General features: G+C 31.9%; 1 protein-coding gene across 2 annotated transcripts in view; it reads left to right on the top strand.

Moving 5' to 3' along the window:
• LOC127712088 (replication factor C subunit 5-like) overlaps positions 1-9,304 on the top strand; it is a 51,730-nt gene extending 42,426 nt beyond the window's left edge. For both annotated transcript variants that reach the window (XM_052218296.1, XM_052218295.1), the window contains exons 7-11: positions 5,315-5,396; positions 5,825-5,954; positions 7,200-7,277; positions 7,991-8,045; positions 9,175-9,304. In XM_052218296.1, the coding sequence (XP_052074256.1) occupies positions 5,315-5,396; positions 5,825-5,954; positions 7,200-7,277; positions 7,991-8,045; positions 9,175-9,271 (442 nt within the window). In that variant the 3' untranslated portion in view covers positions 9,272-9,304. The remainder of the gene's footprint in view (positions 1-5,314; positions 5,397-5,824; positions 5,955-7,199; positions 7,278-7,990; positions 8,046-9,174) is intronic.
• Positions 9,305-14,720: the final 5,416 nt, after the last annotated feature.

Genomic DNA, 14,720 nt, shown 5'->3' with positions numbered 1-14,720 from the left:
TCTGATAGCCATCAGCCAGTCTGTCAGTTAATCCATCCATCCTGTATCAGGTTAAAGTTTTGGTTAATGTGGCTTACCATGAATTTGTGGACACAGAAACTACAGATTGTCATTATAATGTAAACCTGTTTTGAAATCCTGGAGGTGTTAATGACATGTTAAAGGGGTAAATAATAGTGTTGAGTATTCACAAATAAATTATCATACCTGTATCTCCAATTTTGAAATACAGTTAATTCTTCTTGAATGTTATTTCAGTAATTAGTTTGTTACTTATGCATTAAGGATGTTCACTCCTCTTGTTTTTGAATTTTTGACAGATATTCGGAATCCTCTGGTTTTATCAAAGTAGTGCCATTAAAAAATTCGCCCGCTAACCCCTACTTTTTATACGACCGCAAAAATTAAAAAATTTTTGGTCGTATATTGGTATGACGTTGGCGTCGTCGTCGTCGTCGTCGTCGTTGTCGTCGTCGTCGTCGTCGTCGTCGTCCGGCGTCGTCCGAAGACACATTGGTTTTCGCACTCTAACTTTAGTTTAAGTGTATGGATCTCCATGAAATTTCACCGTAAGGTTCAATACAACGAAAGGAAGGTTGGGATTGATTTTGGGGGTTATGGTATTAACAGTTAAGGAATTAGGGGCCAAAAATAAGCATTTTTGTAACTTTCAGACAATAACTTGTGTGTAAGTGTATGGATCTCTCTGACATTGTACCACAAGGTTCCATATCACAAAGGGAAGGCTGTAATTGATTTTGGGGGTAATTGCCTCAAAATTTTAGGAATTAGGGGCCAAAAAAGGGGCAAAAAACAAGCATTTTTCTAGTTTCATGACAATAACTTGTGTGTAAGTGTTTGGATATTTCTGAAATTGTACTACAAGGTTCCATATCACAAAGGGAAAGCTGGAATTGAGTTTGGGGGTAATTGCCCGAAACGTTTAGGAATTGGGGGCCAAAAAGGGGCCAAAAATAAGCATTTTTCTAGTTTCCAGACAATAACTTGTGTTCAAGTGAATGGATCTCTCTGAAATTGTACTGCAAGGTACCATACCACAAAGGGAAGGCTGGGATTGAGTTTGGGGGTGATGAATCATAAGGGTGTTCAAAAAATTTGGGGGGGGGATTTTTTTTTTTTTTTTTTTTTTTCTTTTTTTCCTTTTTTTTTACTTTAAAATTTTCCATTTTAAGTTGGTTATTTCTGATTTATATTTAAAAGCAAATAATTATGATATGGTAGGAGATACACACCAAACAGGATGTGTAAATTATTATATAATAAGTATTGTGCAATAGCAAGAAATTTTCAATTGCACAGTATTGCACAATAGCAAGAAATCTTCAATTGCACAGTATTGCGCAATAGCAAGAAATCTTCAATTTAACAGTATTGCACAATAGCAAGAAATATCCAATAGCACAATATTGCGCAATAGCAAGAAATTGTCAATTGTACAGTATTGCGCAATAGCAAGAAATATTCAATTGCACAGTATTGTGCAAAAGAAGATACTACGTATAAATTGCTTATTTCTTGATCAATTTCAATGGGGTTTTATTCTTGAATTCTTGGGGTTCTTTAATATGCTGAATCTAACCGTGTATTAAGTTTTTGGATTTTGGGCCCCGTTTTTAAATTGGTCCACATTGAGGTCCAAAGGGTCCAAAATTTAACTTTGTTTGATTTCATCAAAAATTGAATTATTGGGGTTCTTTGATATGCCGAATCTAACCGTGTATTTAGATTTTTAATTTTGGGTCCCGTTTTTTAAATTGGTCTACATTAAGGTCCAAAGGGTCCAAAATTAAACTTAGTTTGATTTTAACAAAAATTGAATTCTTAAGGTTCTTTGATATGCTGAATCTAAACATGTGTTTAGATTTTTGATTATGGGCCCAGTTTTCAAGTTGGTCCAAGTTGGGGTCCAAAATTAAACTTTTTTTGATTTCAACAAAAATTGAATATATGGGGTTCTTTGATATGCTGAATCTAAACATGTATTTAGATTTTAGATTTTTGGCCCAGTTTTCAAGTTGGTCCAAATTGGGGTCCAAAATTAAACTTTGTTTGATTTCAACAAAAATTGAATATATGGGGTTCTTTGATATGCTGAATCTTACCATGTATTTAGATTTTTTATTTGTGGGCCCGCTATCAAATTGGTTCATATTGAGGTCAAAAGGGTCCAAAATTAAACTTTGTTTGATTTCATCAAAAATTGAATTATTGGGGTTCTTTGATATGCAAAATCTAACCGTGTATTTAGATTTTTAATTTTGGGTCCTGTTTTTTTGTCTACATTAAGGTCCAAAGGGTCCAAAATTAAACTTAGTTTGATTTTAACAAAAATTGAATTTTTGGGGTTCTTTGATATGCTGAATCTAAACATGTGTTTAGATTTTTGATTATGGGACCAGTTTTCAAGTTGGTCCAAGTTGGGGTCCAAAATTAAACTTTGTTTGATTTCAACAAAAATTGAATATATGGGGTTCTTTGATATGCTGAATCTAAACATGTGTTTAGATTTTTGATTATGGGCCCAGTTTTCAAGTTTGTCCAAGTTGGGGTCCAAAATTAAACTTTGTTTGATTTCAACAAAAATTGAATATATGGGGTTATTTGATATGTGAATCTAACCATGTATTTTGATTTTGGACATTGGACCATAATAGGTAAATTAAAAAAATTGAAGTTCTTAGACCACATTCTTCTTGTGTCAGAAACCTATGCTGTGTCAAATATTTAATCACAATCCAAATTCAGAGCTGTATCAAGCTTGAATGTTGTGTCCATACTTGCCCCAACTGTTCAGGGTTCGACCTCTGCGGTCGTATCAAGCTGCGCCCAGCGAAGCATTTTATCTTTCCATAATTTGATCACATATAGTTTAAAATGCCATCTTTGAAAATCTTATAAAGCCCTTGTTATTTTTTCATAGTTTTTGAAAGAAAAAAGGTGCCAATGTTAAATGTATGAAAAATCTGGAGAGAACCATTTCCCGCCAAAATTTTAATGGCTTATATCTCGAAATCAAGCACACGGACCCTTTCATTTTTTTCTGCTTTTTTAATTCCGTTATTTATATACTATCAATTTATAACAGTCTTTGTAAAATCTTGTTATTTTGAAACAGAGTAGTGAACATCCTTAAATACAGTTTATAGATATAAGAAGATTTGGTATGGGTGCCAATGAGACAACTCTCCATCCAAGTCACGAACAGCAAGCTATAAAGGGCCCCAAAAATGACTAGTGTAAAACCATTCTAACAGGAAAACCAACAGTCTAATCTATATAAAAAACGAGAAACACCTATGAACCACATCAACAAACGACAACCACTGAACATCAGGTTCCTGACTTAGGACAGGTGCAAACAAATGCAGCGGGTTTAAACATTTTAATAGGTGCCAACCTTCACCCTAACCTTAAACAATAGTGAAACATCACAACATAGAAAGACACACTATAAAATATCAATTGCAATGGCTTAACTCAATCAAAAGACATATTAAAAAAAGACAAGTGAACATACACTGAACAAATTAATTTGATCTTTGACACAATGTTAATACAAAATTAATAAAACAAGGGGGTTAGATGTATAATTACACCTTATATAAGAATGTTGAAATTTGATTGGTTGGTAGCCAGTGTATTTTTCGCATATTCTAACCTTTTTTCCTCATTTCAAACGAATTTGCCTGTTTTTCACCACTGCCGATGAATACGCCTCAAATTCCCCTCTATTGCTGTGGTATTTGCCATTTTGAATATTCCTTTTTTTCCCTCGCGAGCCTCTTCCCATCAAAATTATACGGAACCTTTCTCACCTTATCCCGATTATTAAGGCAACATGATTAAGCAATATTGATTGATAGAGGTAATCCGAAAACTGTAGAAAAAATGAAGTTTACACATAGATACCATGACGTTACATAAAGACAGCGCTAACACATACATGTATAATTCCCGCGGTACTATGATAGTCTTTACTTATCCTCAAAATTATGCATAAATATGTTTATGGATTACAGCTTACTAGTAAAAAAAAATATTTCCCTTCACCTGTACAAAGAGTTTCAATCCAAATCTATTAGGTGTAATTAAACAGATATATCATGTTATGGAGGGGTATTTTTTCGCAAATACCCCTCCATAACATGATATATCTATTCAAAACAATATCAGAAAGACAACCATAACCTTGGACAAAATGCTGCCAAATAAAATAACGAACACAGGTAAATAAAAATAATTTTGTTGTAAGGTATACATGGAGTACAGAAATATTTTTTACAAAATAAATAATTTTGTTGTTCATAGTACGAGAACAGAAGTGAAAATTTATCGTCATACTAAACACTTGTCACAGGTGGTAAATATTAAAAATGGTGAGACAAGATTTAACACTAAATAAGTAAATAACAAAAGTATGATTTGAGAGTAGTCGCAGTTACTGAATGCTAGTTAAAAGCCAAAAACAATAATAAAAAATCATGCATCAGAATCTAAAATCAACTAAAACACATCCCAGGGTTTTAGTGTTTTAACATCATGGACAGTCAAAGAAGACATGACTTGTGCAATGCCAAAATAAAAGTATCGACAGGCAGTAGGATAGTTAGGAGTTAACTTTTTGATAAATATGTATAATGTTATATATAGACAGAGTAATCTCTATAAAGAAAATGAATGTGGATGTGTATTTATACATCCCAAAAAACCATTTGAAAAGAATACAAATTTAGTTATGTATGTTTATATGAAAAGACTGTCACTGTTCATTTGTTTTTATTTTGGTCTTAAGGAACACATTTGTGTTTGATAATGTAATTTAGACAACATGCATTTTTTTAAGTTATACAAAATGCAGGAAAACATTTATAATAATAAAAAAATGATATAGTTTGAATTTAAGTTGAATAAGTGCTGGAATTAAAGTAATTGATAAAATATCAGAATACTGGTTCAGGGTAAGCAGACACAACAACAAATGGAAGTTTTTAACATCCTTGACTGGCTATACAGCCCTTGCACGGTCGGCCCTGGCTTGCGCCTTTTTGGGCATTAAATAATTTAATTTTTACCATATGGTAATTTAAGCAGACACATGTTATATTATCACGGTCAGATTGGTCAGGGAAATAATTCGTCTTCTTAAATTATGACTGATTATTTTTAATGTGTTCATCACCAGCATATGATATTCAAGATTGTAATGTCATAAAAAAGTCACTATATTAAAATGGTAACAAGACCATATATAGCTGTCATTATTGAAGTCCTTACTTATGTGGTTTATTTTTAGGGTAACAATAACAGATGATGGTATGAAGGCTTTAGTCACACTGGCAGAAGGTGATATGAGAAAAGCACTTAATATTATGCAGGTATTATCAGCTGAAAAATTATTTGAATAACTTTCATAAAAATAGGAAGGAACTGTTAACCAAACTTTACCGAATTCATATTATAAAGTTTGTTGAAAAAACTACTTATTAATTGAACTTTCATCAGTGAATCAATCAATGAATCAAAATAAATTTACAAAAGTACCTTCATGATGGATAAAATTAACAACCTTAACAAAAATAAATGAAAACAACAGGTTATACATTTCATGTGTCCAAAGCTCTCCTGTAGATTTACCTTCACCAGGATTGCTCAAAGCCTAGGATGTATAAGAACAAAGACAAAGTGTATTTAATTAGTACAATTAAAGTAAAATTCTATAAATGCTTCTTACATGTTATTTTAAAAACCATGATTTTGATTACTTTTATGTGTGAAATATTTTTCATTGTATTTGTATTTTCAGAGTACACATATGGCTTATGAGGAAGTAAATGAAAACAATGTATATACGTGTGTTGGACATCCGTTACGGAGAGATATTGAAAATATAGTCAACTGGGTCTTAAACGAAAACTTTACCACTGCTTATAGGAGTATCCTTTGTTAAATTTGTAGTATTTCTTTCTATAACATTTTATTTAGTTTGTCAATAAAAAAAAGATTATGATGTATTGATATGCCTCATATGAAAATGCCAGATTTAGATTGGTTAATACGAGGGAGACATTCCACGCTTTCCCATGGTTTATATTCTATTACCCTTCACGGAGACACTTGATAATTTGAGGTTGTTATTAAATACAGATGATCTTTATGTAAATGATGTCATAGATTATGAATTTGAATGAAAATTTTTAAAGACAATAATAACAGAACATTCAGTATAGTAAATTGAATAACATATAGCTGTGAATGTGATTGTGCTAATTGGTAACCCTCAAAAACATTGTCAACCTTGGCTTCGCCTTAGTTGACAATGATTTCTAGGGGTAATAATCTGCTCTATCACCATCTCAGCTATGTGTTATTTATATACTATTGTTGATCCATCCTCAGTTTCATATTTGGTATGAAGACACACGAGTTTGTTGTGGTCAAAGCTAATACAAATTTCTTTGACAACCATTTAAAGTGAATTTCTGATTTCAGAATCTATATTTATAGATTACCTCTCAACTCAAACATATTGCAGTAAATCTAGTAATATAAAAAAAATGTAGTATGGATGTCAGCTGTCCACTCAAGATCAAAAGACAAGGATGTTAACAAATACAGGTTAACGGCAATGAACAAAACCCATACTGTATAGTAAGCTATAAAAGACCCCCAATTAACAAAATTGGAAACAATTAAAAATTAATAAAACTAACAGCCTGATTGAACCCATTCAGGATTTTTTTTTTTTCCAGATTTTTCTTTAAAAAAAAATACAGAGTTACATGGTAGAGCTCCTCATGTGTAAATTTCATGCTAACATCATGTGATAGGGTTTACAGTAGAAAAAAATATAAGCTGATTTTAGATGGGATTGTCCCCACCTGCTTGGGGTGTTTTGGAAGATCTTTCAAAGCTATATGATTCAGAACACTTTACTTATATAGTATTGATTATGTTAAACTTTTCGATGATTGCTTTCTCTTCTATCAACTGTCATTTTAAAACACTAAACAAGTCATGAAGGATTTGGTTGCTTTTGTTGTTATTGTTTGGTTGTTATTTCATTAACAATTACCCCACATTTCTTTTATTTATAAATATAGGCGTTAAATGCTTTTCATGCATCCTTGCTTGGAAGCAGCGTAAATAATGAAACATTTATTACCTTAACTTGACAATAGATATATCAGATTTAAAGACAAAAAAAGGATTAGCATTACAAGACATTCTCACTGAAATACATAATTATGTTCATAGAAGTAAGTATTTTATACATGTATTGTTGTTTATCAAATTACTTAACATCGTTACATATATAAGTATTATCTATTGATGTACTAACCATCTTCTGCTTCAATTGCTCTGTCACCATCAAAACAAACATTTTCTCCATTACTAACAGGCACCACCTGAAATATTGCTTAAATTTCTTACTATGACAGGTCCATACTCTACAGCAAAGTCAGTATATCAATATTCATGTAAACCACTATAGATGTAATTTTATATATATTTACAAAATGTATTTGTGTGTATTTTTTAAGGTGCATATGACAGTTATCAGTGAATTAAGGTCACTTTTTAATTTGTGTACAGATCCCCAGCTGTTTGTTAACATTTTAGATTTTAAATCAGAGATTCAAAACAGTATCAAACATTATAATGGATGTAATTGTAATAATAAAAAAAAAACCCTCTCCCTGAGACCTACAACTAGTTAAAGTTACAGAAGATGACAATAATTGCAATTGTTTTTGCAATTGAACTCAAAAACACCAGTAATTGTCATTGTTGATATGCTCAGATGTAGATATTAGTGTTTTAAACAAAAATGTATTTCTTTGTGCGAACTGGTTCTGAATGATGTTGATAACCACAGAATTAAATGATAGTTTGTTGAAAGGATACATAATAATACAGTGGCAGGTAAATTTACCAATTCATCAATGATATTTTATTTTTATCATTACAGTTGATTTACCAATCCATGTTAAGATCCATTTATTAGAGAAAATGGCAGATGTTGAGTAAGTAGCCTTTACAGCCTACCTTATTTGCATATCTTCATGCATTCAAGTTTTATTGTTATTTTCAATTTCTTGACAGTTGCTGTACAGCATCTGTATTCAAATATTTCATGAATTTAGTATTAAAGAAGTAATGCTGTGAAAATGGGTTCTTTGGCAGTAGGAGTATTACAAAGAAACTCTTGTATATGATTTTAGATAAAAATAAAAGTTATCTTTCTTTTTTACCCTGTTGACGTAGTTATGCTTATGGTTATCATGCATTTCCATGCTAATACGGACTTGTGTTTTTTTTCCATTAAAACTGCAAATTTTCAATGAAATTTATAACAACAACAAAAAATACTGTAAATTCAAAAATGTTTGTATTATTGCAATTGTTGATCATGGACAAAAATACAAGTTAAAGAAATGCTGCCTTCAAATAATGCCATTAAAATTTTATTTGCAAGTTTTATTTTTGTGAAACTATCCGGCCTCAAGTTCACAATAATGGAAAAACCTTTGCAAAAATTTTAGAATTTACAATACATCAAATTTGTTACAGAAATTCTCCTGTATCAGTGGCTATACTTAACAGTAGATTCCATACACAGTACAGGAACACATGATTGTTTGCAATGCAAAGAATATGCTGAAAAAATAAAGAAACATTTTGATTAGCGAGTTGATGTTCATGAGAAAAAATACCAGACATCATGGTTGAACAACAACGAATAATTTTAACCTCAATACTGTGAGAATTCAAATGATAAATCTAACAAAACTATGTATAAACAGTATAGCATAAGGAATCGGTGATCTGTATTTCTAAAAAAAAATAAGAAGAATAGTAACTATAGGTCACTACAGACTTCAACAATGAGCAAAACCTATACCCCATAGCAAGCTATAAAAGGCCCTGAAAGGAAAAATGTCAAACCATTCAAAGGAGAAAGACTAACAGCCTGATTTATGTATAAAAACAACAAATGAAAAACAATTATGATATACAGCAACACAGCAACAAACTACATCCACTGAATTAAAGGCTCCTGACTTTGGACAGGCACATACAGAATGTGGCGGTGTTAAATATGTTAGTGGGTGCCCAATGCTTGTATAATATTAATATTATTTTGTGTTATAGATACAGATTGGCATCAGGAACAAGTGAGAAGATGCAACTTAGTTCATTGATATCTGCATTCCAGGCTGCAAGAGACTTAATAGTGGCAGAAGCATAAACATTACTAAATAAAAGTTATAATTTATAATAATGTAGTTGTCATTATAGATATTTATAAGAGGTTTATTCTATACATAGTGTCAAATATGTTTGCATAATTATTTTACTTGTATGGAATAAAAACAACACATGCTAAATAAATTATTCTCAGAATAATTAACATACAGCCATATAATTAGGTGTGAGGATGAATCTGGGAGAGTCTAACCATTTATTAAAATATCAACATCATCTTAACCATATTTCTGATTAGATTAAATTTTGGAATTAAGATGAAAACATAAATGACCTGAAATCATACAATTATTTTGTGTTAGTTGAAACGAGAATCGAAACGGGGAATGTATCAAAGAGACAACAACCCAACCAAAGAGCAGAAAACAGCCAGTAGTTGGCATCTCTTTTTTTCCAGAACACTTATATTGGTAAACATGAAAAACTTTTCATTTTGCATTGATTTGGAAAAAATTTAGATGACTCTTAAATTGTCGTAGCCAAGGATTTTCAGATAATTTGATTTCAAGGCAAAATCAAAGTAAATACACCATACAATAAATCCACACATGTTTTCACCTTTGGAATATTTCTCCAGGGGTAATACCACCATTGATTTCCCCCAAATACTCTTTTTTTTTTAAGGGGTACAGAACACCTAAAGGAGTTAACTCTTTGAAAATCTGCAGAAACGTTTTAATCACATACTATAAGGTTGAAGAAAGCAAGCTTCTCAATGATCAAAATTAGTGTTTGTCAAACTGATATATAATCCAATGAAATGATTCCTGTAAATTGTGTGCTTCAAATTTCTTGAAATTTTTATTTTTGTCAACATTTTGTCAAAATTTAATGAAAATTAAACAACCCAAAGTCAAAGTGGTGGATACACCCTTAAATTGACATTTTACAAAAATAGTGCAGAATTTATCTTTACTTCAAATAAAGAAACACTTGAAATTAAAAAAGTTTTATCCTGTACAACAAAGCAAGACATTTTGCTCTGCTTATATCAAGATCTTTTTCTTGGAATTGAAGCTGACGGATAATTGAAACTAGGATCGATGACAACCCTCAAGATTTCTGTTTGTGTATCTATTGTCAGTTTTACACTTTGTTATTTGGACATACCAGCATATGGTGTTCATTTGTTTTAGGTAATAAGATATGCAAGAGCCTGTTCGCTTATCTCAATCATGAAATCTTGATCACTACAGTGTCTCGATTTCTAAAATTAATAGTAAAAATCCCATATATATGTATACATGAATGTTCGCCTGATATAATAAAGGCCTGGATTAGGTTGGCAGAATATAGAATAATTGGATGCTTAAGTATAAAGAATACAAAATAATGGACCAAAACCAGAAAATGACATCAACAAATGAAGACCCTATCCAGACCCGATGATCAATACTGGTTTAGACATGTTCATTGTCATTACACTTACCACAGGAATTGACTCGAAGTAATGCATAAAAGCAGAAGATGCTCTTCCTGCTGACGCACCTTGTCTCACTCCGTTTACAGTTCATTTTAATCTGATTGTGTTTACTCCTTTTTCGTCCTCTATATACCTGGATTAATGAGAACTGAACATCCGTATGCGACATCTATGTACAATTAGAGTCTTATCCTAAAAGCAGCTGAACCTTAATATAATTCTACTATATGAGCTAGGGTCATTCAAAAGCGGTCAAACTATACTAAATACTTATAAGGCACTGGCTACGGTAACATTGAAATGTAACAATAATAAAAGAGTTATTGTTACATTGGAGACTAATTGACGGAATGCAGGGTAGGGTAATGTAACAATATCATTTTTATTATTGTTACATTTCAATGTAACCGTAGCCAGTGCCTACTTATAAAGTCTTGGCTTTATTTATGTACTTTGAAGTTGTCAAACATTGTCTTATTTCTAATAAAAAAAGGATGCTTAAGATGATTCAACACTGCAATTTTTGAAGATTTTGGCATGTGTTTAGTATAACTTATCCAAAACTAAGATGAAAAGGACCTTTAGAAATACCAAAATTTTATCGAAGTAAAGCTATATCCTATTTATTGTCTTACAGATACGATTTAGTTCACTCTGGTTAACATGTCCATCAATGCAAAATTCTAAAATACCTTGGTCAGCAATAGTGTAGTAAAATTGTCTTTAAACAGTTATGTAAAGTGCTTGACTACCTTTAATGATATTGAATATCTTTGAGAATAAACAATCATTTCGATTCTTAGTCTGGTCAAGGAATTGTATATTAAAAAATCTAAATATACAATTCCTTGGTCTGGTATCTGTGATGAGTTTATTTTTGATTTTTGTATGCCATAAGGTTTCGGCAACCTTGTTATTTCTCTTTCGTGATATATATATATTAAGGTATTTGCAGTTTCCGCCATCGCCAGAAAAGTAAAACCTTAAACTATTTTCGCCACAATGAATGAACGATTCTAAGGCAGAAACTTTTTAATTATTAATTATAAATCACGGATTTAATTTCTCCTCCAACATTTTGCTATAGTTTACCAAAACAACATATTTTTCTGCACTGTACGAATCCCGATATGAACAAACTAAAGGCGATACAGTGATCGAGGAAAACTTGTATATATAGTAGCTTTTCCCCGATGAGGGTGAAGGAGATTTCCAACTATTTTTCCCCGAGAAATACTTCTTCTTCTTCGTATTTCCTTCCAATTAGGAACACCAAGTAGAAACGGAGTTGTTTTCACTTGTATTATTTAAGATTATTTTTATAGTACTATATACATCGGATAGTTTTAAAATGTAAAAATTTGTTGAACAACTCCAACCCCCATGTACAAGATAAAAAGTGTCATCCACTAATATATATACAACTCTATCGTGCAAAGCATGTGCAACATATATACATCCATATCCTTGGGTTATGCTACAGGAAGGTTAAAATGTTTATAAGAGTAAGCACATTGTCTAAAAGATAGCTCATGTTCAAAGCTAGCAAAATTCTTCTTTCCTTCGGATAAGATTTTGTACAGTTAAAACGTTATTCTTATTTCATGCGGTTCACCATAAAATAAAATTATATTTCAAAAGCACTATTTGGTTTCCTCACAAGTACGTTATGAATGTGGAGAATTGTTAAAACATAGAACAATTACTTTCATGCAGCATTCAAATATTTAGAAGGATAAGTTACTATATTATACTGTTTGTTAAAAAGTAGTATCTTTAAAATCTAAGAATGATTGCTGTTTGTTGGTTGGGAACCTTTATGTAATATTGAGTTCTAATTTTAATTTCAGTCTTTTATGATGGATTTCATAGCACATTTCACTTGTTGCTTTTGTTATATGTACTAAATTTGATGAGGATTTCATTGTTTTACTGTAATAGCTGGGATCAACTATCAGCTGTGTTATTGATTGTTTATCAAAAAAGAGTTCATTCCATTGTCTTAGTCCAATGTATCCAATGATGATGTTTTTTAATCGTAATAGATGTGTTTTTCTGACATCATGTAGCAGTATACAACTTGTGAGCATGTGTATCATATCTTCCTCTTCTAGACCACATAATGGACATGTTGCAGTTTATTTATTGTTACTGAATTTAGCTATGTTGGTTTGTAGAAGGTATGTTCCTGTTGTTTACGACATTGATTGATAGACCTTTTCACCTCAGTGACGGATGACCCAATAGATTGCCAAATTTGATGCGGTTTTCCTATTTCCACTTGATCTACACAGAGATGTTTTAGTGTTGATTTATTGGCTGATTGGTCTTTATAGGTTTTTGACCAGTAGTTATTAATCGCTATCTTATATTGATGTTTCCACTGTAATTTGTTCATTTGATTATTTAGTAAGAATTCTAGATTCGGTAGGTTATACAATTCCAACGTTTTGGATACTATGTTATAAAAACTTCCTGGGTTGTTGATGTTGATAGAGATCTGTCTTTGATTAAGTTGTTGTATACTATCATTTTCATTGTTTAGAAGGCTATATAAAAAACTCAGTTTACGTTTGTGGAGCTCTGCTTCTATGGGTAGTGCACCAATAAGTAGATAGACGGCACAGACGGCTGTTCTTTGAGACAGTGATTGGAATTTTCTTAGGCAGTTTATGTGGAACTTTCTAAGGCGGTGAATATCTATTTGTTTTAGTGGTAGTATTTCAAGTCCAAAAAGAAGTTTAGGTATTACATAGCTCCGATATATTTGGTAAGAGGTGATGGGATTTAAGCCGTTTGATCCATGAAGTCCGCTGTTAATTAAAGAGTAGAGTGTCCTGCGAGCTAGGGACAGTCTGTCCTCTACATTTATGTTATTTTCTTTAATTTCAGCTCTTATTATACCTAGATGTTTAGTTTGGTTGGTTGGTGGTATACAAGTGGTGCCGAGATTCCATTGTAGGTTTTTTCTTACAGTTTTGCCTTTATTGATGATAATAGCATTTGTTTTTGTTGGATGAATTGTGACCCTGTCCTGTTTGGCATTTCGTAGAACAGTGTTTAGCATAATTTGTAATTCTTCACAATCATCAGACAGAAGTGCTATATCATCTGTACATGTTGGTGTGCCAGTGTAAATATTTCCAATTTTCATACCTACACGGCTTTTCATTAGTTCATTCAGTACGTTGTTAATGTAAACCTTATATAGGTGAGTGGAAAGGACTCCACCTTGTCGCACTCCCTGTTGTAATGGAAATTTGTCACTTATTTCACCTTTCCATTTTATTTTTGAGGACATGTCTGTATATAGATCTTTGACTATGCTACATTCATACAGTTTATCTAGAAGAATGATGTGAGAAACCACGTCAAATGCAGTTTGGCTGTCTACTGCAATCATATATAAGGGTTTTAAAGTTACGTGTTTGGATTCTGATTTACATTCTGATACGAGAAAGGCAGCTATTAGCATAGAGAGACCTTCTGTAAAACCAAATTGCATGTCTGCTTGGATACAGTTTTTGGTAAGACGTGGTAACAGAACATATTCAAATAGTTTGGTGATTGTTGGTGTTACTGTGATACCTCTGTAACTTTCTACTAATGTTGGATCCTTCAGCTTTTTTAGTACTGGGTTAGTAATTCCAGTCTTAAAGAAAAGCGGTATTTGTTTTGTAGCTATGATTTGATTAAAGATGGAGGTGAAAATTGGTGAAAGAATACTTCTAGCAGTTTTGAGATGTTCTGCGGAGATGCCAAATTCATCCGTAGCTTTGCCAGTGTTTAGTTTTCCTATTGCTTCAAAAATTTCGGTTTCTGATAGTGGTTCTAAATCAATGTTCATGTTGTCATAAATGAGATCTATGGCATTTGTTCTGACTGTACTTAATTCTAGAAATGTATTGTCGTAGTTGTTATCTTTTGGTACAAATAAGTCTTCCATATATTGTGAAAAGCGTTTAGCTTGGTTTTTCGGATCAGAAATATCACAATTTGGTCCTTTTAT

The sequence above is a fragment of the Mytilus californianus genome, unplaced genomic scaffold (assembly GCF_021869535.1).
Source record: "Mytilus californianus isolate M0D057914Y unplaced genomic scaffold, xbMytCali1.0.p SCAF_8, whole genome shotgun sequence".
NCBI lineage: Eukaryota > Metazoa > Mollusca > Bivalvia > Mytilida > Mytilidae > Mytilus > Mytilus californianus.
Note: the sequence above shows the minus strand (reverse complement) of the source record. Positions and strands in the feature narration are given on the sequence as shown.